This window comes from Camarhynchus parvulus, chromosome 9 (assembly GCF_901933205.1).
Source record: "Camarhynchus parvulus chromosome 9, STF_HiC, whole genome shotgun sequence".
Taxonomy (NCBI): Eukaryota; Metazoa; Chordata; class Aves; order Passeriformes; family Thraupidae; genus Camarhynchus; species Camarhynchus parvulus.
This window is the reverse complement of record NC_044579.1, coordinates 9,405,595-9,431,054: the sequence shown is the minus strand read 5'-3', so window position 1 is coordinate 9,431,054 and position 25,460 is coordinate 9,405,595. Positions and strand designations below refer to the sequence as shown.

General features: G+C 44.7%; 2 protein-coding genes across 2 annotated transcripts; one reads left to right on the top strand and one right to left on the bottom strand.

Annotated features, from left to right (window-relative positions):
• Nucleotides 1-764: 764 nt before the first annotated feature.
• On the bottom strand, nt 765-21,952 carry IQCG (IQ motif containing G). Its single transcript, XM_030954045.1, has 10 exons — nt 21,930-21,952; nt 17,929-18,076; nt 14,289-14,503; nt 13,104-13,232; nt 11,139-11,220; nt 4,959-5,120; nt 4,268-4,342; nt 2,678-2,809; nt 1,398-1,499; nt 765-938 (listed from the first exon to the last, which is right to left on the bottom strand). The coding sequence occupies exons 1-10, from the start codon at nt 21,950-21,952 to the stop codon at nt 801-803; spliced, it is 1,206 nt and encodes a 401-aa protein (XP_030809905.1). The 3' UTR covers nt 765-800.
• A 206-nt stretch (nt 21,953-22,158) lies between these two features.
• Nucleotides 22,159-25,460, top strand: RPL35A (ribosomal protein L35a). The gene is made up of 5 exons (XM_030954828.1): nt 22,159-22,240; nt 22,570-22,612; nt 23,694-23,846; nt 24,437-24,581; nt 25,402-25,460. Exons 2-5 carry the CDS (start codon nt 22,602-22,604, stop codon nt 25,423-25,425), a joined length of 333 nt encoding a protein of 110 aa, XP_030810688.1. The 5' UTR covers nt 22,159-22,240; nt 22,570-22,601; the 3' UTR covers nt 25,426-25,460.

Sequence of the window (25,460 nt, the reverse complement as noted above, 5' to 3'; positions counted from 1 at the left end):
GAACATCACATCCTCTGTGTCAGGTATTTATTCCCCTTCCACATCATCCCAGTTCACATTTGATGGACCTGCTTTGATTTTCTATTTTTCATAGTTAACCAGGACAGGAGAATCACAGTATTTTTTACACATATGTTGCAGCCACATCAAAAGCTTTTTCTTAGGTATTTTTAGCCTTCCCAGAGAGTGATTTTGTACAGAATCTTTTGCTCATATCTCCACAGCTCCTTGTTTTTTCCTTGGTCAGAAGGTGCATGGAGCTGTTCTGTCTGTGCACTGACACTGTGCAGGACTGTGGGAATGGAAACCTGCATGCTCTGACTGCACTTGTGTTTACACTGCAGACTTGCCCATGTTCTCCCTGCTGACCTGATGCCAGCGCTGGAGGCATGGAGAGCACAGAGGGAGCCCAGCTGGGGCTGCCTCAGCCTCCCTGCCTGACCCAGAGCCACAGCCAGTGCTTTGGGGGCAGCAGAGGAGGTTCTGGGTGCAGAACATCCCAGGCTCCTGAGTTACTGGGCTGGTAACAGATTACCTCCCACTGTCTTGTTTCCATAAAGCACTTCACAGGGGATATAGTGTTTCTCACTGCTTTGATGCAAATCCCCTTTCTGCTGGGAAAAAAAGGCTGTACAAGGGCAGCTTTAAGATCTTTAGTGCAACTTCACCATAACTGTGTCTGCAGGAACTGTATTCTCCAAAATTGCCTAAGCTCTGTTACATGGTTTATTTTGTCCTGTCAGACATACCACAGTGCCCGGCCCAGCAGCAGTCCTGGAGCACATCTGTGACCACTTTCTTTACTTAGCTCTTTTCTTCTTTGCTCCAGATTTTTCCTTGCCTGTTTCCTTCTCTTCTTTTCCCTTCAAATACTTCTCAAGCTCCTGGTAGGGGCCGAGGAATCTGCGCACCATTGTACCTTTCCACCAGGCCTGCACCTGGAAGTGAGAGAGAGAGAGGCCTGAGGGGAAATCACTTGCTGGGGTACCTGGTACAGCTCAATGCCTGGAAAGTCTTTCCTGTGCTCCCCAGCCACATGCAGCAGCCTTTGGGCCTGTGCTGATTGTGCCAAAGGCATCCATAGCTGGGCTGAGGGCACCTGTTGCTGGTGGCAAGGGAAAAGCAGGGGCACTACCCCGTGACCCTCCCTGTATCACCTGTGCAGTGATATTTGCAGGAGACTGGCTGCTCCCCTTTCATTTCCCATCTCAGACCTGCAGCCAGCTCCTGGCTCTGAGTGTGCCCAAGCAAGAGGAACAGGCTTTGTCCTTTGCTTGTGCCATCACACACCAGCCATCTTTCTTGGGCTGTTTTCTGCCTGGACAAAACCTGTGGCACAGGTTATTAATTCTCAGCTGCTGCTAGAGCAGCACTGCCTCAGCTTTGCTCCCCTTTACCTTCACAGCACTCTTCAGCTCCAGGGCTTCCCGCTCTCTTTGTTTCCTCTTGGTCTCCTTGTCTGTCCGGTCAATGATGATGGTTGTCTGGAATGTCAGGCACTGCAGGAAAGCACAGGGATGGCAAAAGCCATGACAAACACATCCCCTGAACTGCACAGCCAGCCTTCAGGGCTCACTGTGCCCAGCCACTTGCCAGGGCAGGGCTCATCTGGACCCTGGTGCAAGGATTCTTTCCCTCTGCTGCCTACAGGTCTCATCCTTACTACACACTTCCCACAGCCCTGCCAGGACTGCTCAGGCCCGTGGGTTGTGGTGTCCCTCTGCACCAGGGAGCTCCAGGGCAGCCTAGGGATAATGTGTGAGTGGGGGCTTTCCCCCCCACCTCCATTATTTGATCTTTCCTAAATCCAGATGACAAATGTTGCTCATTACCACCATCAGTCCTCAGGCACTTGGAGCTGCTGCCAAAGTGAAACCTCTCACGGCCTGGATGTAATTAACCCCCTGATCCTGTGCTGTAAAATGGCTGCCTCATGGCTTCCCAGGCAGCAGCTGGTGGTGGGGAGGACACTTGGTCCCCCAGGCCAAGCAGCAGATGATCTACAAACACACTTGGGACACTGAGATGACAGTGTACAGAGTGAAAAATGAGCCCACAAGCAGGGAAACATCCAGCTCCATCCCATCATTTCCAAGCCACGGACGGTAAGGAATGTTTACAAGTAGATTCCTTTTGGTTTTAAAGCACACATTTTTCTAGATGCTTTTCTCTGTTCTGTGCTGCTGTTCTGCTGTGATCAGAGCTCAGCAGTTAACCAAGAACCCAGCGGGGCAGGAATGGTTGTACCTAGAATCAACTCCCTGATAACAGAGCTTTGTGCAGTCTGCAGGAAGGGATGAGCTTCCAGTCTCAGCTTGTCTTATCCTGATCTTCCTAGAAGGAGCAGATTTGTTCAGACTCAGGCAGCAAAGTAAGGTGAGGCATACTGATGGGATGGGACAGTACCTCTGCCCCTCACAAAGGCTGCCAGTGGCTCTCTCATTACTTGCCGGTATTTGAAAATAGCTATAGGGGAAACATCATCATCCCTCCTTGATGTCACAGCTGGCAAATAGAAGATGACATCTCAGCCATTGTCTTCCCAAGACAAGTGCTATAATCACAGCCTATGCCTCAAAATTACTGATTTTTTCCTGTAGTCCTGGTTCCTTACCCAAATGAGTGTAGGAAAAAGCCCAATGCAATTTTGCATGGCTGAACACTGCTGATGTCTTACCTCCTTGGCAAATCTCTGCATTGTTTCCAAGTTCTCTGCTTTCAATGCTCTTAGATCATCCAGTTCTACATCTTTTGCAGCAGTGTCTTTTTGATACTTGTCTAGCCAGTATTCCAGCTTCTCTTTCACCTTCTGCATGGGGAGAGTGATACTCAGCATGGTGCAAAGAGGGCACAGGTGAGAGGTTTGCTACTATTACATGGCCTGCTTTCAGGATGGGGGTGAGAGTCCTGTAAATTGTGCATGGTCAGTGTTTCCTTCTCATCTTGAAAGCATCAACCCCCTAAGACTACTCATAAATTTCTGCAGGGCAGTTATTTTGTGCAGTCAGTTCTGATGTAGCAAGTGACAGCCAGAAGCCATTTGTTGTGTGTGTATACAGAAGGAGGGGGCTTAAAAAGCACAGTTTGTCAGTGGGAGAGCTTTTTTCCTCTGCCTGACTCCCTCCCCGCTTTCTGGATTAAGCTCAGGAATAAGGTCCCAGGGGACAGCACTTCACACTATTTCAGGTTGTGAACTTGGCTTTATGTTCATGAATAGGGCAGGTGTTTCTGAAACAGTCACCCAGATGACTTCCTCCTATTCACCAATAACTTCTCCATAGCAACCACCGTGATTGCTTCCATGGAAAAATAATCTGAGGAAAAGCATCAATCTCATTACAGCATCACAGCTGGACACACAAGGGGGATGGAGGGTATGGCCATCCTCCTGTCTGCAGGCCCCTGCAAAGCCAGCAGCTGCTGTCTGAGCACTGAGGGGCTGCTGCTGGGCTGGCTGCTGGAGCTCAGCCAGGCTCAGCATGTGCTGGGGCAGTCCCCTCGCTGGGAGCATTGATCACACCAAAGCTCTGGGGAGCAGAGCACACTGTCCAACTGCTCACAAGATACACCACTGGTTTGCACTCAAATTACATTTTTAAAAAGGTATTATCTCCTATTAAATTCTGTACTGGCAGTGACCTCGGGTACCCTGCAGCAGTCCAGGTTTTCTTCTCGTTGTACCATTTGTAAGAGGCTTTGCAGCATTATTCACTGTCAAGTTATTCACTGTTAATGATAGGAATGCTCTGAACCTCTGAATCAAGACCACAAGGACATTTATGCTGCTGAAAATGTGTACAATAGTTGTGGGTTAGCAATGATCCAACCCCAATTCTTCCTCAGATAAGGCTGGACTGGCAGTTTGTGTCATTCCCTACCCAGTGTCCCTCCCTTCTGCACAGCCCTTACTTTACTTTGGGCTCTTCACTGGGGGTGTTGGGAGCCCCAGTGACTGCCAAGTAGGGTCTAAAAAAATTCCAATTAGCCAAATACAACTATCTGAGAGAGGAAAAAATCCATAACACCTGAATAAACAAAGTAATTCACTACACGAACCCTAATTTTAAGGAAATATATCTGTATGTAGCAAATCCCAAGCTTTGGAGAGCTGGGTTAATTAAGATTTGAGGACAAATAATCATTCAAACTGCAGCAGTCATGAACCTGGTACATTTGATAGAGCAATAACTGTTTTCCTTTGGGCACTAATCAATGATATGGTGTTTATAGGTTGCTATTTTAAGCATTAGCTGACAGTCACACATACCTGATACTCTTGCATGAGGAAATTTTCAGTCTCCGTGTGAAGCTGAATCTCCTCATCAATTTTGCTCTTCAGTTTCTGTGATCAGAGCAGACAGAACACGTGTGAGACAATGTTGGTGTCTGTGTGTGCACACACTGCTGCTGAAAGCTGAGTAACAAATGCTGGAGCTCTGTGTAGTCCACAGACATTTTTCCCAGTGATAAAATCAGCCAAGGCAGTCCTTGCTCCTGGCCATCCATGAAAAAGGGACAATTAGATCAGACCTTGATCAGTCAAAAAAAGATGCTTGCAAAACCAGAACAATTTTCTAGTCCTGATCACGTTATGACCACAGAAGCAGCTCTATGTGTATAATCAATCTGCTGGAGCACTGCTGGGAGCTCAGGCTGCTAATACCTTTGTAACCACCCCTTTGGATATACTTCTGGGTCTGGTTTTCTGGCCATGGCATTGCTTTAAGCATTCCCTGTCTCCTAAAGCCATGCCATCCTTGTTGTTGCTGTTTGCAGCATCATACAGAGAAACAATAGAAGAGATAAAGGTGTCTAGCCCCAGTGAGCTTCCTGATCCAGCTCAAACAGCTGTGCTGGTGACTGCAGAGAGAACAGAGAGGGCATCTGGGGAACAAGGGAGGGCTCTTCCCTTAATAGATGGAGAGGCCTTTCAGTATGGGCCATGGGGAAGGGCTTACCTGGATTTCCTTCTCCAGGGCATTCTCTGCACTGCTGCACTTTTTCTGGGTTAGTTGGATCTGGAGATCTGTGTTTTTCTTCATGTAGTTGCTCTCTGTGTCCACTTTGGCTGTGATCTCTTGAAGCTTGTCTTTGAGGCGATCAATAACCGTGTCTCGGCTCTAGTGGAGACAAAAGTAGCACAAAAGCATGCCTGGACACTGAGGTCAGCTCACCTTTCTTAATCTCTCCACTCCCTGATAAGGTCAGAAGAGACAAAGCTATAGGCTTCACTTTCCCTGAATGTTGCTCCGTTTCAAGGAGCATTTCAAAGGTTAGTTTGATCTGTTACCCATATAGACAGCAATAAACCCATCAGCAAGGAGTGATTGCCTCTGGAGAGAGCAGACTGTGGAATGGAGTGGGACAAGAAGGCAGGCCTGCTCTCTGGTCAAGAAATGGATTCAGTTATGCTTAGGATAAACATGAAAAAAAGCCAAAGAATTTTAACCACTTAAAGTTAGGCTTTACTTTTACTAACAACTTGCATTAGACTATCTCAGTGAGTGAGCCTCTGTAAGAGGCGGATCACGTCTCAGCCCCACAAAAGCCAAAGTTTGTTATCCTAAAGTATACTCTATTCCCTGGATTTATTTTTTTTTCTAGTTATGCAGCAAGTGTATAAACACAGCCTTAGGAATAAGTGCAAATCTAATACTGACTTGCTCGTATTTTCAAACAGTTCTTTCTTGAAATCTTACAAGGTAGATGGTGCCCACTTCATTATGAAAACACACGCAGGGCAAGGAAGCAGTGTCAAGGAAAAGCTGGCTATGAGGTCCCAGCCTCTCCCCATGCCTTGCTCTGCCATGGAGATGAGCTTTCCTGGGGCAGAAAGCTCAGTTTTCTATTCCCTAGAGTTCTCCCATAGGCCAGAATCCTGGGTGGTTTGTCCAGCTTTTGGAGCGTGCTCAGGAAGCAAAGTGCATTTGCTTGATTTGGGATTGCTGTTGTTTACTCCTTTTTAATTAATTTATTTGAATAGCAGATAAAGGTTCATTACCCTGGGGATGGAACTTGGGACAAATGCCTGTAAAATGAAGCCTTTTTTATTGAGTTAAAAAGGTCATCAAAGCTTCCTGTGTAATTATGCAAGATCAATGTGAATGCACCCAACTGCTCCATTACAGCCTTTCTCTTTGCTTCCCTGCCATGCTGTGGTGGGTTTGATATTCATCAGCCAAACCTCCACAGCTGAAGATGAAATACCAAAGGGCTGACGTTTTTTGAAGCCCACATATCTTGTCTCTGAAGCACCTCACACTCCTTAGCTGTGTAAACATGGAAAAATGCCACTAAAAGAAGCCAGCTCAATAGTGCTGCGTTTGAAAGCCCTTGTAGCATGACTCATCTGGGAAAAGTCTCCTTATAAGAAGAGTTTGGAGCAGTTAAAAGGAAAGTCCTTCCTTCTGCACCCCTTGTCATACATAGGAAGAGTAGAGTACATTTATGAGGCTCAGGATAATTGGGGCCTTGGCTGATGCTGTTTTGTGGGTTCAAAGATGTTCACATGTTTTTGAATGTTTCAAACATCAGATTTTATGGCCATATCATCATATGACTGCAGACAGCTACAGACATGAGCTGTTTGTGCCTTTTTAAGGTTTCTGGTCATGGCCTTTATTTTCCCTGGCATGGAATTTTGGTGGCCTTTGGGAGGAGTTGTGTTCCTGGTCAGTAGACAGGGGATGTGAGTGTACCACTCTATTTTGAGATGGTCTTCCTGGGTCATAGTGGAATGATGTCTAAACTGAAGAACCAGCAGAGAGACTGAGGAGTTGCTAATTTAAAAAAAGCAAACCCACAGCTTTTTGTAGCGCTGAGGCTCAGGGAAGTCAAACACTGCTGATGTTGGTGTGTTACTGCTATCTGCTCATGATCTGCAAACTTGCCAGAAAATAAGAGTTCAGCCTAGGTTACAAAGTACTCAGATAGTTGGGGCAGAGCATGAACTTCTCACCAGGTTATTTTCTTTTTAATTTCACATTTTATTAAAGAAAAAAGTGCTTTTGATTCTCGTGCCCCAGGCCTCAGCTGGGATGGGGGCCCATCTGCTCTGTTGTTTTCTCAGTGAATGGCATGTCTGTGGTTTGGATTTGGTCTGCAGTGTTGTAAAACACACTGGTTAGAGGTGGGGAGTCTGGGGGCTTGGTTACACAATCCAAAGCAGACAGGAAGTGAAATGCAAAACCCACGGGTGGTTTACAGCAGCATCTGCCTGGCCAAGGAATGCCGGCTGCAGGCGTGGGGGCAGCTCCTGCTGCAGGACCTGCAGAGCTGGGGCACGTTTGGGATTTAGCTGTAATGGCTGAAGGCTGTAAATGCAGCAGTAAATGCCCACTAGCTGTGGGTGCCATCTGCAGAATGTACTGTTCCCCAAACTTCAGGGACAATAATTGGGAAAATGAGTTAATATTTATTCATTCTGGTTTATCATAGCAAAGGTCCATGCCAGGACACGGAATGCTTTCATAGCTGATGCAGTAAATCTCTGGGCTGCTTATTTGGGATGACTTCAGCGTTGAATCTGCCAAACCAAATTATCCCTCGTGTCCAAAACTATCAGAAAACTGGCAGAGACCAAGATCAAAACCCAGGAAATAATTGTCAGGAGCCAGTCTGCTTCACAAGCAGGTAAACAGGCTGATTTTCTCTGATCTCTCAGCTCACAGACATCAGCTCAGGGGCCTGTCTGCTGTCACCTGGTGCCACTGGAGTCATCCCCACAGATGCTATTTGGCTGCAAAAGCAGCTGCACTTAGCTGGAAACCTCATCCACACTCCTGTGTTTTCATTTGCTTTGATTTATCTCTCTTGTAAGTGCCACCAAGCTCTTCCACAGCAATTAGTGTTTACAGTCATAAAATACAGCTGGTTACAAAAATAGCCCCCAGGAGTAAACAGTCTGAAGAATTCTCCAGCAGTGCAATGCTGCCCATTTGGCAGGGGAAGGAGTGCTGTGCTCTGCTGACAGAGGCCCTGCTCTGCCTTGCTCCCACACCAAGTGCTCAGAGCTCAAAGCTCTTCCTGGCAGCTGTGGTATCTCAGCTTGCAGGGCCTGGAGATGTGCTTGGATCCACACACCTGCTGCAGCCTGGGCTCGCTCTCCTGAAACCACAACAGGGGAGCAGCAGCCCTGCAGGCACTTCAACGGGGCTCTGCCTGCATCGCTGTTCCAGCTCCACAACACCCTCAGGAGTGTCTGTGCCCAAGGGACAGCAGGGCTGGCTGTCACCTGGCATGGACAGAATGTTTCTGCAGCCCTTGGCCAGCTCAGCTCCAATGCCAGCAGCTGCAGGAGAGCCCCTAGAGGGGCACTTTGCTGGCAGGGGGAGCAGACCTGTTGGCAGCAGCACTCCTATGGAAAACCCTGCCCCTCTGGATTTAGTGCACCAGCTCCAGGTCCTGCAGTGCTCCCTGGGGCTCTGCCAGCAGTGAAGCTCAGGACCATCACAAAACTTGTGCCTTCTGCTGTAATCATCCTGTGCATATCTCCAGTAGAAACATGCACCAGTGGGTGTGTGTATGTGTTTAAAATATTCCACAGAACACTCTGTTGATGCATTTGTCCTCCTGGGAGAGGAAAAGTGAAGAAACATGATGGATTTTAATCTTACTACTAAAAGCATGACTGAGTGATGCACTGATAGAGTGGGTCTGGGTGTGTGAGAACTGACAAAGAATTAAAGTTACAGATCTGTTTTCACTGGTACTCTGGTGCAGTGGCTTGGATTTCTGTCTGTTTGGCAGCTGTAACATCACTGCGTGTTACAAAATGACACCACTACCTGCACACATGTATAACATGAGTACACCACAAAACCTACAGGACATAAAAAGTATTTGGGTGAAGAACAATGCAGGAATGCTAAATTTTACATTCCTAAATTTTTATCTTACGCTGCCTAATCCTATATGATATTAATACGTTTCAAAAGCTACACAGGCTGCTGTTACTTGTCCAGGAAACCAAAGAAAGTGAGTATTTTGATAGAAACTATGAAATGAATACTGCAGCAGCAAACAGACCTCCTGCAGCCAAACCTGAGCTACCAGTGCTGCTCCTGCACAGAGAGGTAAGAGCAAAACCAGACGCACCATTTCAGCTCCTTTAGAGACACCAGTGCTTTCCAAGAGAAAACAAAATAAAGCACATTTAGCATTAGATTTGTGTTCCATTAGAAAGAAAAATGAGCTGAGCAGGTTAATACACTATTAATTAGCATCTTATTAAGAGGTAGAAAGGCTGAAAATACAAATTCACAGCAACATGAGTGAGACAAAGGCCGTGTTTTTCTGGTTCTAGGATTAGATTTGCTCGCTTTTGTTTTCTCAGCAATGTAGGCTTTTGTCTACAGGTCTGTGCATTATTATTGCTGTTCAAAGTACTCCAAACTCAGTAAAGCTGTATTTTTATTTTTAATTAGTTGGCAAGGTGACAAATCGTGCAAGTGTCTGTAAAACTGCCTATGGGAAAATCCCATATGAAGCAAATAGAAATTTTTCTCCCTTGGGAGACACAGTGAGACACCATTATTTTTGGCACAGGAGGAAAGCAGTACTTTAAAGTAGTCTTGTCTTTGATTTATCAAAGCTGAAACTAAAAGGAAGCTCAGAAAAGGACTTTTAAGCTTGAAATATTAAAAAAAGAAAATCGCAGATAAGTGCAAATCCCACTTGATGAGGCAAAACCCAAGAACTGAATTAGCACTGAAAGGACAAAAAGAAGACACCCCCCCATCCCCTCAGCTACACACATTTTAATGACTGCAGGAGGTAGGAGAGGTGCAGGGCAGGACACAGAGAAGTGGCCCCCTGGCTGTGGAGTGCCAGGACATTGCTGCTGATACAAGACAGGATGATTACAGCCCCTGGGAAGGCATTAAACCAGGACTGGGTACGTATATTGTGTGCATGGACATGGTGAGGTTTGAAGAGCACTACATAGATGGAGAAGTATCTCATAACATTCACCAGCCTGGGGAATGGGAGAGCAGGAACTTCCCAGGAGCCATCAGAGTCTGACTGAGAAGGGACAGTGTGAGAAGCAAATAGGTCTCCCCTGTATTTACAATTAAACTTTCCACTGTGTATGCATCCAGGCTGACAACACAAAACCTTTGTGTTCTACAAACCAAACTTCACCAGCATGTCTGGAGCTTAAAATTTCTCTCTGCAGTCAACTATATCCTGGCTTGATTACTCTCCACACTTTTTTGCCAAGACAGAACTCAGTGACTCCAATTCTTTCCTCAGGTGCCCTCGCTGTCCTCTTGCTCACTGCTGAACCAAGTGTCAGATTCTTGTTCCTCCCCCCAGCCCCTGTACAGCTCTGCCCCAGCTTGCCTTCTGCTTGTTTGCTATCACACATCTGCCTCAGCAGGGCCAGGCTACATTTCCATGTTGAATGAGCATCTAGTCTGAGCTGTCTGGTGAGCATCAGAGTGACAGTGATAAGCCTTTCAATTGATCTGCACTAGTGTAGCAAGTTTTATATTTCCAGAATGCCCCATATTTACTGTGCATGCACACACCCTTTGCATGATGCAGACAGAAGGGCTGAAGCTTTCCAGAAAGATTAAGTTGACAGCATATGTGCAATAACATTGATCTGCCCTTGTGTAGGCATGTTTGGGATTTTCTGATGTCTGGAAGCCTAGAAAAATAGATTAATAGAATGACACTTTTTCCAGATGAAAATGTAGGTAGAAAAATGGCCTGCCCCCATGATAGGTGTCTTTCTCACTCCCTTTGGCACACTTCCTTCTGTGCCAAATGATCTGTCATGACTGAGTATGACAGGACCTTAGATACTGTTATCTGCAGATAACCTCTTTCTTACTGATTGCAGTATCTGTGCTCTGTCACTCCCAGCAGAGTTTTTGGGATATTCTAATTTGACCACAGTCTCTCATGATTATGAGCATTTTGAGCTCCCATTTGAAAACCATCAGACACTGCTCTTGAAGTCATCAGTGGGCTTATTCCAAATACAAATCTTTATTGTAATTTTTCTGGTCCTGTACCCTTAAGTGGTGGCTCATTGTGTATGGCCATGGCCTCCCTGAGTGCTGGGCAGCAGAGGCCAGCTTCCTAACAGGCTTCCCCCTGGCAAGGTGCCCAGTGCTAAGTGCTCTCACCTGAAGGTCTTGACCAGTTTGTTTCTTGACTTCTTGCAGCTGTTTCTGGAGTGCCTTTATGTCCTTCTTTCCTTTTTCCTCCCTGAGGTGGGAAAATACAATCACTTGAATATATCAAAAAAGACAAGAGCTGTTTACCTAGAAGAGGAACTTCCTGTTCCCCGATACATTGTGGTAAGATAAACAAAGACTTCTCACTAATACTACTGACTTGGTCAGTAAATCCTGAAAGAAGAGGTGCGCAGACTGAGCAAGGCAGATGGGAACAAAAGGGAGAACAAGCCAAAAAAACAGGGGATGCTCTTATTGAAGGCCTGGAATGGATTTGAGGATGATGCAATTTTTATAGCAGAGATGGAAGATGCCTGTCATTGAGTCACAGTTTCTACAGTTAGGCAAAAATGCCTGAGATTCTGTGCAGAAGCAAGCCTGAGCAGCAGAGTGCCAAATTGTGTTATGTGTATGAGAATGTTTCTTTCATATCAGACCTAAAATCTTCCAAAGAGCACTGCCCCAGGTTCTGAGATCCATGAAAGGACCTGAGTGAAGACCAAAAGCTAGAGAAGTGTCCATCTGTCTATAACAAAACAGATGCAGTAAATATTCTAGGTATTATTATCTTGTTTCACTCAGAGTGCTTCTCTTAGATTTTATGCTTATGATTAGTTTTAAAACCAGTAAATACTACAATTGGTCCCTGAAACTTTGTATCCTATTCCAACCTTACAATCCCGCATGCATTTCATTTTCAGAGTCCTTATCTGGGTGACTGATGAAGAAAAGCTCCTGATAAGGAGTCTCCCATCATCTCACTGCAGGTGGCTTTCAGAATAGTGTATTTACACAAAACAAGGCAAGTATTTATTATCTTGAAATACAGATCAAGTTCATTCCATGAAAAGAATGTATAGACATGGCTAGATATGATTGACAGAAGGGGATAAAAAGGATTATGTCCTTTCTGATTATAATTTGTCTGCTCGTTTCTACCTGTCAGTATTGGATAGTTAGTCTGCAGTCAATTGCTAATCTCATTCTTCCTTTCTGTCCCTTCCATGGATAAACAATAAATCCCTTGGTTTTAGGCAGTGGAAGTGGAAGAGTTGGGTTTCATGCTTGAAGTCACACATTGCACTGAAGCTGGGGATTTGCCCTGGAGGCAGATCCCTGAGTCACCACAAGAGCAGTTCCAGTAGGTTGGACTCCTGGCAAATCATGACCGAGAACAGCTTTGCTGTGCACCCTCAATGATGGGCCTGAGCTGCTACACTGAGGTAGCTTTAAAGTGGTGAAATATTTGTCTGCAATTGTCTCTGACAGTTTTGGGATTGAATCAGAGGTTTGCATGCTAAAAAAACTCCAAACCTCTAGAGCTCAAAAGTTTGAGCTGAGAAATCACCAGTTTGAGCTGAGATTGTAACAAATGTGTACCCTGGAAGATTTGGGGCAAAAGAGAATCACAGCACAGTGGCTGGTGGATTAGCCTTAAATAAGACACCTCTGTCACCATCTGTGCTAACCCCTCACTGCTGCTGGGAAAAGGGAGCCCATTAGCATATGGGTCAGAGCAGATTCTCCTGGGCATCAGACAACCTAAAGGCCATATGTTGCTGGCCCTGATTTGAACAGATTCTCTGGCTTTCACTGGGGACAGAAGTTAAAGATCAAGGAGCTCCTACATCACATTATGTTTTAATTGAAATGAGGCATTTGCACTAATTCAGCCACTGGTGTCCACTGTGGTCAAAGCTCAGGCAATTCCTAGCTCAGATCAGTATCAGACCCATCCACTGTTTCTTTCCAAAGGGGAAAACTTGCAGTTTGCAAAGCAAACAGAATAGTTCAAGTTGTAAAAGGTATCCCTTCTGTAGTTTAGTTTTATTGGGTTTTATTTCCTTTTCAGCATGTACTGAGTGGGAATGGCTTTCAGCATTTAAACAGGAAAGAACTGAACACAATACTGACCTGATGAGGATGTCATAAAACTTGCCATTTCTTGCCTTCTCTCTCTCATTAGCATCTGTTAGGCTACTAAATGTTCCCAATTCCTCCATCTTTTTAATAGTGACTGTGATTACATCACTTGCATACTGCCTGCCAGGAAGAAAAGGAACACAACGATACTTTACAGGTGCTGGTAGTATCCATTACTGTTTACAGTAAAATGTAGGGAAATAAAAGATCCCTTTTCTGGTCTTATGTCCTATCAAACCCAGGAGTGTTTCTCCCATAAGTATCTGTTTATTGTACATCTGAAGAACTCAGTATTAGGAGCTGCTTGAAGTTTATAATTTAAAATGCTGCCTTGCATGCTACTCTGGGAAATTGCAAAGAGGCACAAACATATCCATGCTGTGCCAGACTATGTTGCCATTAAGAAGGCTGCTGGCCTGCAGTAGTGATGACAGGTGGATCTTGGAAAATGAGACCTGGCCATGCAATACATGGGCTTGTCCAGTTTATTGAATGTCATGATGCACGTAGCATTTACGTTTTAGCTGCATTTTCCTCATTTGTGTTAGAATCTTCCTTAAACCTATTGTTGAAATGACATGAAATGACAGAAGCCAGGATGTAGAAAAATGCATACTGAGCATTCAGCTCCATAATCTCTTTCAAACCAAAGGCTGCTAGTATTTCTGCAAATCAGGGCACTGGTTTAGGTGCAGGAATAAAGTATTTTTTTTTAAAAGAAAGAAAATCTTTAGTCTTTATATACATTACCTTTTCTATAATGGCTATAACTGCCACAGAAGCTCTCTGTGCCCTGCAGAATGACTGAGTTCAAAAACAAGGCTCAGATCTCCCTTTGCATGTGGGATCAGCTAAAGGAATCTGAATCCAGGTACCAGAACATGAGCACTGATTAGTGCCTGGCATGATTTCTACCCAGGCAACCATTATCAACAGGGTAATGTTTTACAGCTCCATTCAAAATAAACTGCTGGTCATCAGGTAGCATCCAGAAGCAAGCAAAGGCTGGAGCTAAATGATCTATGAAGGATACTCCTCCTATCCCTAGAGGAACTCCTTTCAGACAGAGACTGATGTACACTGGCAGTGGGAGAGCAAGGAATTTGTATTTTTGTTTTCAAGAGATAGACTGAGAACTTTACATCTCTGAGCATCCCTCACAGGTGCTTCACTCACCTGTCAGCATAAATTTTTTTGAGCTTCTCTAGAGCCCGAGTGATGTGTTTCTTGGGGGTTTTGGAAGAATGCTGGGTGCTTTTTTGATCTTCAGTTTTCCCCTGCTGCTGCTCTTGTTCGGTGCTTTCCAGGACTGTTTGCTCACTCTCTTGCTTTTCTGACATAAGCTCTGGGAATGTGATACCCAGCTCCTCCTGGATAATTTCTTTCGTTTCCTGGATGGGAATGAAAGGGGATAAGGGAAATAAGAGAATAAGGGAAGAGGGAAAAGGGAATAAGAGAGACCTGCTTGCACATTGCACAGCAGAACGAAACCGTCTAAAACATTATGTGATAGGCAGGAAAATAAGTAATTAACTAGAATGAAGCTACAGTGAGAACAACTGATAGTGCATGTTACGTTTTGCAAAGAGTGGAAGATCAGAAACATTTATGTTGGTTAGTTTTGAGCACACAGTGTAGCTCATTGAAGTTTATGGGCTCAGAAGTCCTAAAATGACAGGACTGGAAAAGGCCTAAAAAGGTGAATCATCCACTCCAAGAGATGATGGTTCAGACTGTTCTTAATCTGACATGTTCTTAATGGCCTCCAGCAGTGGAGACTACACACCCTCCTGTCAATGCCAGCACCTCACAATTTTCTTTACCATAAGAAATTTTTTTCTCCTCAACAGTATTTGAACTCCTGGCTTGTTGTTCTGGTCTCTAGGCACAGAGAACAAGTCCTTCCCTCCTTTTTTGCAGCAGTTTTTACAAACTGTTAGCCTGTTTCTCCTCCTCCTTCTCTCCATCTTAGACATTTCCCACTGCCTGTCACCACAACCTTTCCCTACAATATAATTGTTATAACTAGAGCTGTGTGGAAATAATTGTAATAGACTTTCTGTCTGCTATCTGCTTAGCAGGTTTTTGGAGAGAGTAACAGCAGAGGAAATATAACATGAATTCAAAGGATAAATTCAAAATATTGGCATCTCTCTCCTTCATGGAAAGTTATCTTGTGATTGAGTACAATTCCATTAAAAAAGGAAAAGCCCCCAAAAATGCAAAAGCGCACTATAAAATCAGCTAAGCTCTTGCTTCTAGGAAACTCTCTGCTTTATGTGTTATGGATAAAATGCAGGTGAATACACTGGGACACGAAAAGAGAACATTTTCTTGCTTGCCTACCAGCATTTCTGTGGCTGAACACTTCCTAACAGCACTGCTGACTGCAGCTAACACAGTCTCTGCCAGCCCCATCCCTGTCCACAGCTGCCTGCTCCCCACCCCGGCTGCTTGGGGAAGCAGACAGAGAACTCACTGTGATGAAACATTTTCCAGCAAAAAGGAAAAAAAAAGTTATTTTTAGCAGCATCAGTTCTCAGTCCAGATCCTTCCACAACCACACACACATTTGTGCCAGCAGAGCAGAGAAAACAAGTGGTCAGGGCAGCAGCTGTGGATGCCAGGAGTACTTCCAAAAGTTACTTGTCAGGCAAGTCAGGCAAGGCTCTGTCAGAGGTCGGAGGTGCTGCTGCAGTCTGTGAGGGCACTGCAACAAACTGCTTCACACTGAGTGTTTTGGACAGCTCTGGCTTGGGATGGATCAGCCTCTGGCAGTGCCTGACTCATCAGTGACTACAGAAGGAGGTTAAGTGACTATGTGCTTAATTTTTGGACTGTTAAATTTACTTTAAATGAATCATATACAAAACATACACTGTCCAATGAAAATTGCATTGTTAATTAGTAAAAAAAGGGCTTAAATAGCTGGTTGGTGACAACTGTACTTCAGAAAGAACTAATTTTGCAAACAAACTGCTTTAATATCATGTAGATTTTATGAATGTTCTGATTGATGTTTTTTATGTCTGGGAAAGTTCAAGACAGGCAATAACTGAGTTGTCTGTAAACAGTAGGTACATACACACTAATAATCAACAAATAACTACATAAAAGCAAGAAGTTTGTAAAGTGCATGTGTTACCATCTGTGTAGTCTCCTAAGTGCTGGTCTGTTGCCCAAAATTCAGCAAATAGAAAGGCTGCCTTCCTCTGGGGCATGTACTGTGTGAAGCAATGTGCAAGAGCATCCAATCTAGAAAATCAGTGAAGTGCTGGCCAACACTGTGATTAATTCTCTCAGAAATGTCATCAACTGAAATTTAGATGTCAGTCTTTGAAGATGCCATTGATTTGTCTGCCTGATAGAACTCCAGGGTACTTTGCAAATACAGATCTTGTACAAATACAATGCAAACAGCCAAATGTAATCTGGGAAACAGGGAGGAGTAGCAAATTACAGAGCACCAAAGTTAGCAAGTAGCTTCCCTAAGCCATTTTCTTGTTTCTAAATTGTTTCCTCCTCAAATTGTTTTGAAATCTTTAAGAACACAAGTAGGGTTTCTAACATGTGAGAAAGTTGTGTTCTAAGATATGACTTGGTGAAAATGAGCATCTGTGATTGAAGAGAAAAGCAAAGGTGTTTTCTCTGTAATTTACATGTCCCTTCAGTAGATCTATCAGCCTGAGTCTGTGTGTCTGAAGAGGACAGCTCCTGCTGTCCCAGAGATATGCTCTTTCTGTGTGTTTTGCTGCTGCCACATAAGAGAGGGAGAAGCATCCTCTGGGAGCAGTTGAGACCGGCTCCCAGGAGTATTTCAGGGGAGCAGTGCCCTCTATGGCACAGTCTCAGCATCGTTCCCGCCCTGAAATTCACTGTAAGTCCAGCTGCTGCTGCTGCTTTGCCATGGCTTTTTTGAAAAGGTAATATGGAAAGGAAGCACATAGAAAAATTTGATTTAACTTCCTCTGGCATTCTTAAGTGGTACATTAGACAGAGTGAATGTCATTAGATGTCGAAACTCAGATCCCGTTTTTTATTTCCATCCTGGTTGTGAACTTTTTTCTTGAGTTCATCTTAAAAAAGTTGCAAACCTGCTAGAACTGGAAAGAGCCTGCTGTGTCACATATAGAGCACAGTACCTAGAGCCATTTACCCCTCAGGACGGTCCCATCCTGATTCCTATGTCTAACAGCCACTAGAAATGCCACACCACCTTCCTCCACAGCAACAAACCCCTGCCTGAGCATTAGGAATTCTCTGTTCTCCATATCTCTGCCCAACCATCTTAGCTATGATGCCTATTAGAAATCAACTAATAATTAATAATCACTGAGAAAGGGTAGTTACTAATATATTTTGAAGTGCATCTTTCTTAATACATTGTGGGAACAAAAGGATCATTGACACGGGACTGGAGAGGAACAGAATTAACCTGGTTTTGAATACTTTGAAATAACCTATATGTTTCTACTTTTAAAATAGCTCTGTATCTACAGAAGAACCTACATATGTTTTGCTTCCTTTTCCCAATTCTTTGCTTATTGTCTAACCACTGAGATTTTGAAATTATAATCTTAGGAACTTCATCCTGGATCAGAAGAGTCCTTTGCACAAATTCTTGACCAAGGCTTCTCAGTAATGCTGCAATATAAATATTTAAATTAGGTAACTTTTATTGTGTTTCTTCACCCAAGAGTCATAGAATCACAGAATATATTTGAGTTAATTTTTTTAAAATGCTGGTAAAATATATAAAACCAAGACAAAGAAATACATATATATGATATACATCTTTTTAAGCAGTGGCACATACAATGTTGATGTCTGTCTTGTCCGTATGTGGAACTGGCATGATATATCCAAGAATTGTAAGTTGATCCACACAGCTCTCCAGCACAGCACTAAACATCAGAGCTTCCAGATGAGTGATTTTTTCCATTTGTTTAGTCTCTGTGTTCTTGCTAGGAGGAACAAAGATAAAAGATACCAATCAGAAAAATGCTGTGGTGTTAGTAATGTCAGTAAGAGTAGTTTAAACTAAAGGTAGACCCGAAATAGCCTTATTGCAGCTTTACATATACTTCCTTGGCTTTGTTTATAACCTTCCATACACTGTTTATAAGAGGAGCTGTGCTCTGCTAATGGCTGCATTCAGGGACAGTGGGAATGTTTAGCTTTCACAAAACAAAGAGGTCCTGGTCCTTCCTCCAGCAGATCTGGGTAGACAGGCTGAGAAGGGAATGGGTATGGAGGGCACAAACTGGGTGAGGTGCCTCATTGTTCAGTTCAGGGGGGAGCAGTGGTTCAGAGTGGACTTTGGGAAAGGACACAAGAAAGGTACCTTTTTAAAAGAAAAAAATAAATCTATATCCTATAAAGTCTCAAGGATGAACCTTCAAGCTTTAATCATTCCTCAATATTACAGTGTAGCCTTCAAACTTTTATAATCTCAGTCCCCTCTCAGCAGGAACTGTTACCATCTTAAGATGCTGAAAGTTAAACAAGAACCAATATCTGGACTGAGTAAATAATCTTTAACTTTCTGAATTATTTTATTTTAACTTACAATTCAAACATGAAACTGATCTGACATACGCTTAAGCACCCCTCTGCCTTGCCTACAGATGGAATATTGTGTAAGCATATCTACGGAAAAGTGAAAATTCACTATTAATCCAAAAATACCTAAGAAAACACCTGCATAACAATGGGAAAATTCTCTGAGAATTGTAATGTTTTGATATGCCATTGGACAATCCCTCCAAAACCTGTACATACAAAACAGGTATTTCTTGTACAACATATAGCCCAACTGCAGTCTGAGGTGGCTGAGATCCTGAGTGTCATTGCAATGGAAGTATCAACAATCACTAACAAAATCTTAATTTGGCTGCTCTACCTACAACTGGATTTGTGCCATCTGTAAAACCCTTGCATAAACATATCCTAAGCCTGCAAAATATTACAGCCCAACCTGTAAGCATGCCAAGGAAACACATCAGGCAGTCCCTGTTAGCATAGGACATGGCCATACCCTATGAAAATTAAAGAGGCTTGGATGCAGCTTTGCTCTGCATCACTGGGAATCAGTGATAGTTCATAAGCAAGTGTCTAAAAAGATTCACACTTGCTATAACATTTCTGTAGCAGTTATCATTTGTCCTCCTCCTTTTTTGTTGTTTTTTTGAAGAAAATATGTAATTTACAGGTGGAGCATGAAGTTAATTTCCCTTGGCAGAAAAGAAGAGCCACTTTTCAGTGCAGGTTTATTTGATGTCTGTTGGTACAGAATAGGTAAAACAAACAGAAGATTCAAACTCAAAACAAACTCAGATTTCACACATCTATTTCCTGACATCCCTGTCTGTTGCAGGAAGTTGTTTAATGCAACACGTGCTGAAATGTGCTGGAAGAGGACATGGCTCTCCCTGGGGATGAGATTAGAAAGTGTGCCCAGAGCAGTGACTGGGATTGCTCTCAGTAAATTCATAGGAAGGGCAGGTAGCAGGGAGAGACAGAGGTATTTTAAAGTAGAGGATAATACTGCTCTGGGTCAAGGGAGAGTAAATTCCCCTAAGCCAGGCAATTGTGATTTGGTTTCTCACTCCTGAATGGATGAAGATACAGAACAGCTTTTCAGCCAAGGTAATGGTAAAGGTATCCTGATTTATTTCAAGAAGCTTGTTTAAATCATGGCAGGAAAAGATGACAGCAAAGTAATGATTCTGAATATTATCAGTATGTTCACTATACTTGTATTGTTTGCAACCACTTACATCTAATTCCTCTGAGCAGGGCTTTTGATGGTCACCTAGGACAAAGAAGGAAGTGATTTCATCCCTTTGCTTTTGAAATTTTTTTCCTCTCTTTTATCTTAATTATTAAAAAAATGTAACAACTTGAGATAGGAATCTGATAAAAGTGTTAACCAAAAAAAAATGGCAACTGATCTGTGTAATACACTAAACCCATCACTTTTCTTGTCAACCTTGGAATCAATTATAGAAGTGGAGATGCAGTATTTTTACATCAAGAAAGCCAGGCAGTGTCTTCAGTCAACAGGCACTAATAAAATATTATTCATTTTTTATCTTTTTCAGAAATTCATGATTCATATTTTGAGTCTAAACAACCTAAGAATAATCTATTACATGTGGAGTCATAATGCTAAAAATATGGTGAAAAAAGATGTGTTGGGAGATAGCTGTGACAGATGATTGCAGCAGCATTTTTGGAAGAAAAAAGTAACACATGCAGCTCTCATAGGAAAAAGGGACTTATTTGGAAACAAAGGAGGATGCAGCAGCTTTTCCTCTTTTCCATTAGCAGCTTCTGACCAGGAGAGAATTAATTCAGGATATTAATATGTTTCAAGACAGCTGGCAGCTGGAATGTTTCTCTAAAGCCCCTTTGCTGCTTTGCTCCTCCTGTGTATCTTCTCTTACATCCCCATCCTTGCTCAGCAGATCCATGTGCCAAGCCAGCAGGGTCTGGGCTTGTGTTAAGTTGGACTTGAGAAGGAAAACCACTGTCTGTGAATTAGCACACACTAAGATTTGAGCTGCTTGCTCTGGATTTTACTGTCAGCACAGTGCCTCTCAGATCATCCACTGGCACCACCCTGCACTGTTGTGTTAGCTGAACTCCCTCATTAAACTTTATTAATAAAAAAAAAAATTTTAAAAAGTATTCCCCCATGAGTTTTGGATGACATTCTTTCCCTGCTGATATAAAGGGAAAGAAAAACATATCAAGTAATAATTTTTAAAGCAACTGTATAAAAGGTCTGGCCTCCTGCTCCTTTGGGGATTGCAACTCCCTCTGCTGTGTGAGAGTCCTGGATGTTCATTTCTCCCACCCTGCTGCCTGATAAAGGAAAATGGATACAAGAGCAGCATTTTGTGCAGCATTCCTTGTAACCAAGAGAAGAGACTCCAGTGAATTCCAGTGATAAAATGCACAGCTGAGAATGTCACATCCTCTTTAGATCTGCTTGGCAAATGATCAGCAAAGAGAGGTTCTGAATATCCACGGGAGCAGCAGTTGAACCAGAAATCACAAGTAACTTCATTTTTACCAAAGAAAGGTCTCTTGAAAAGCAAAATAGGTGTGGCCTTACCTTACACAGTTCTGCCTCCTGCTAGAAATATTAGGACAGCAAGGTGCTCATTGAAAAAAAAAATAAGGGGGGAGGCAGAAGAGGCAAGGAAAGGAGAGGAAAGAGGAGGAATGAGAGAGGAAAGGGAAGCGAAAGGGATGGGAAGAGAAGGAAAGGGAAAGGGAATGGGAAAGGGACCATCAAGGTTCCTCAAGGTTTCCCTTCCCTTCAGCTTCCTTCCCCTAAATCACTTCAAGTGCTCTGAAAATGTATCTGAATTTCTGGCAGTGTGAGGGAAGTGGCAGAAATCGAGAGTGAATAACCCTGACGTGAGCAAATGGGTAAGTATATGCTTCCAGATCTTATTTTGGAAAATAAAGGAATGTGAGACTTGGTTACAGGGATTTCAGTGTCGAAATATGTTTTCTGCCTCCAAGGCGATATCAGAAGTAAAATAAATGTGGAGATGATTCATTGACTCAGGGTGAGAACATCGGACGACGGGCAGGGCCCGGAGCCCACCCCGAACACCAAGGGCTGCTCTCTCCCCCCGCGCTGCCTCTCTTCGGGCCCCTCGGCTCGTTCCACCGCTGCAGCCCGTTTTCATTCGCCCTGCCCCGAGCGGCCCGTGCTCCCCTCAACCTCTCACCAGGATCAGCCCTCATTTCCCCCGCTCCCGGTCCCAATCCCAATCCCGGTCCTGCTCCCGCCCTCACCGGGATGCGCCGCCCGTCTCCATGGCAACCACCACGCTCGGGGGCCTCGCGGGGCTGCCCGGCGGGTGCCTGAGTAGCGGAGCTGGGGCTGCCCCTACCGGGATCGCTCTTGCGGGGATCACCCCCGGGGCACGCGGGCACAGGACACAGGACACAGGACACAGGAACAGGGGACACGGCACGGGCGGTACCTTCCTCACTTGGTGCTGCTCACTCCGGCAGCCACGGCCGCCCGCTCGGGTCCTGGCGGCGCATTTCCCGGCAGGCAGCGGGGCGCGGGTCTCTTTCGCCGCCATCTTGGGGCGCTGCGGGTGAGGAGCAGTGGGGCTGCAGGCCGGGAGCGGGGCTGGGGAGTGCTGCCCCCGTTGTGGGGCCGCCGGCAGGCGCGGGACTCCCGGGGCGCCGCGAATGGCGCGATCCGGGGCGGAGATAAGGCGGGATGGCGCCGATATGGGGCGGATGGTCCCAGTCGCGGGTTGGGGCCTTCGACTGGAGCGGAGCTGAGGCGGCTCCTCTGGGGGGGAGCGGCGGCTCCCGGAGCTCTGGGTGGCTCCCGGGCAGCCCTCGGGTGTTCGAGGTCCTGCTCGCTGGGCCGGGTGGAGATGCCGGCCCGAGGCTCATGGCTGTGTGTCGTTTCCAGGCCTGCCGGGACCGAGTCTGCGGGAGGACACCATGACCGGGAGGTGAGTGCGTGCTGGCTCTCGGCTCGGTGCTGTTGGAACGTTCCTGAGAGCGTTTGTTGAAGCCGTGGGCCATGAGCTGTGTTCCTCTGCCCAGTGTCCTGCTGGGCCCTGTTGAACGCCCACGGCTGTGTCCCTGTTCTGAAATCTCTTGAGCTGGTTGTAGTTGCTGTTGCAGTGTGCTGCGCTCTCCCTGGCCTGTCAGTAAATATCAGTGTGGAATTGATGGGTTTGTTAATCTGCAGTGTACCGTGGAGCTTTGACGTAGACTGTTTTCTTGAGTAAAACGTGCAGCGTGTTTTTCCTATGGGTAAATTTTCTAATGTGCCACCGAAATTTCTTTAAGGATGTAGGGATTGAGTTGGCAGGGGAGTCAGAACTGGGTGGTCTTAAATGTCCTTTCCAGTCCAAACCATTCGATGGTTCTGTGCATCACAGCTTTATTATCTGTGGAGTTTATGTCCTGTTACACTGTGGCAGGTAGAACTGGGTATCTCAGTTGGATCCTGCTGGATCCCGTGGCAGGTGCTGGCTGCCCTTGGGCCGGATGTGCTGTCTGCTCGGTGTGTCAGACAAGTCTTATAATGACTTTATGTGGGCAGTGCCTGAAGAATTGCTGGGGAGTCTGTGCAATGTCTGTGTCCAGACATTGGATGTCTGGCTGTTCACTCCTTTAAAGCTACAAATCAGGGGCAGCTCATGCCTTCTATAGCAGTTACTGCAACACAGGAGACTTCCTGTGGTGTGTAGAAAAAAAGCAATGTTCACTCCTCCATGTTAGTAGACATTTGAAAACAATAAATGTACTAATGCTGAAGCATTTGAAACTTGGTATGAAGCCAGTATTGTAGTGCCTGGAGTTTATGACAAGCAGAAAATGCAATGTTCTCATAAATCGTCCACGTACTCAGCTTTCCTCTGTTCATTGAATGTAAGTATTTGCAGTGATTTGTAAAAGTTGGCTGTTTCCTGTGCTAATTTCTACTGGTGTGGAATTAATTTCTGCTGAAGCAGCCTGTGATTTGTTTTTATTTTTCTTACTTTGGAGTGAATCATAATTTGCAGATGTTTTCCATGTCTTTAGGCTGTGGTGCAAGGCCATTTTTGCTGGTTACAAACGTGGCCTCCGAAACCAGCGGGAGCACACGGCCCTTCTGAAAATTGAAGGTGTTTATGCCCGTCAGGAGACAGACTTCTACCTGGGCAAGAGGTGTGCCTATGTGTACAAAGCTAAAAAGTAAGTAATGTTTTATTCTTGGGCTGAATTAGCCAATTCCTGTATTGGCTTTGTAAGTGCTAGGAGATAATGATATTACATGATACATTAGAGTGGGATGAGAAACAAGTTTTGCCTAAACTTGACAAAAACTGAAGGTGGGTTGACGGAGTAAATTGAAGTGAGTGAATTTGTGTTAAATACTTTGAGCTGTTGAGTTAAACAGTAAAGTGATTTTGTGAAGCCTGGATGAATTTGTATTCTGACTTTCATGTGCCCATGTCTGTTACTGCTGCCATTGGTAGACACGACACCTTGGGAACAGCTGCATGTTACTTCCACTTCCTTTTTTTTTCTTGAGTGCTGTCAGAATTTCCTTGAATAAAACTGATCAAACTGGTAACTTGACCACCATCATTTCCAGCATGGTCCGTGGCTCTTCATTTAAGACAATTTCTGCCATCTATCCCAAAGGCCTATTCTTCTCCCTTCAGTGTGTCTGGAGAAATAAGGTGTTGGCAATTTCATATTGTTGATGAATTATTGTCACTGCTGGTGACAGCAGAGCTGTGACTGTCCTGCTGAGCTGTTCTTTGCCTCCTTTTCCCCAGCAACACGGTCACCCCCGGAGGCAAACCCAACAGGACACGCGTGATCTGGGGGAAGGTGACACGCGCCCATGGGAACAGTGGCATGGTGCGCGCCAAGTTCCGCTCCAACCTTCCTGCCAAGGCCATTGGACACAGAATCCGGGTGGTAAGTGGATGTGGTTTAGCAGCAAGATATTTATTGGCAGTTTTGGGGGTGCCTTTTAATTCTACATAGTATGAGGGAACATTTGAATTCTGGTTTTGTTGTATTGCTCTTGGGTATTCAGCATGGCTCAGTGACTGTTTGTTTTGTAGCCTAGAGAGGCTTTTTCCCAGCTTCATATGCTGAAGGGGTTTGTCTCTGTCAGGGGTTTGTGTGCTTGCTCTGGTTGTCTGGAAAGACTCTCCAAGTTCCAGGACTCAGCTCCTTTCTAAAGCTGCCTTGATTTCTTTTCCACCAATCTGTTCTGTATATTTTTGCACCCTTCTACTCCTCCACCTTCTGATTTTTCTCCTGCATCCCAAATGTTTTAACTGAGGGCAGTGCTCTCCTGTCATGGCCGCTCCCACCTGTCCCCACTGTTGGCATTTTAGCCACAGGGCTTCAGTGGAACTGTCCTTTCAGGTCTCTCACCCAGAGTTGTGATGTAATATTTTCATAGTGATGTTGTCAAAAGGAGTACAAGAGGGGTGCAGTCCTTTCTTTCTGTCTTTCTCCTGTGCCTTAGAAAAAGCACAGTAGGAGCAGCACAGATAATTCCTGAAATCCAGAGCCATGGGAACTCTTGTTGGTGCACAGGAGGGTTGACTGCCACAGAGTCTGTGCCACCAGCAAAGTGCTCTTGCAAGTCATTCTCACACTCTTCTGCATAAACTGGGGATTGCTTTGATAGCAGTTGAAGAGATTCATGGTCTAGATTGTAACTGCAAAACTCGTGTTTGAATACAAGATTTCTAACATGATTCTCTGGTTTTGTGTTTTACAGATGCTGTATCCATCTAGGATCTAAATTTTTATTCAAAATAAAATGGAGAATCTGTTTGA

Bases quoted from the DNA above. Each gene is read 5' to 3' on its own strand.
- RPL35A (XM_030954828.1), top strand. The intron at 23,847-24,436 runs GTAAGTAATGTT...CCTTTTCCCCAG, and splicing joins TATGTGTACAAAGCTAAAAA to CAACACGGTCACCCCCGGAG. The intron at 24,582-25,401 runs GTAAGTGGATGT...TGTGTTTTACAG, and splicing joins TTGGACACAGAATCCGGGTG to ATGCTGTATCCATCTAGGAT.
- IQCG (XM_030954045.1), bottom strand. From the start codon at position 21,952: ATGGAGACGGGCGGCGCATCCCG. The intron at 5,121-11,138 runs GTGAGAGCACTT...TGTCTCCACTAG, and splicing joins AAACTGGTCAAGACCTTCAG to AGCCGAGACACGGTTATTGA. The intron at 1,500-2,677 runs GTAAGACATCAG...GCTTTCCTGCAG, and splicing joins TGCAGAGATTTGCCAAGGAG to TGCCTGACATTCCAGACAAC.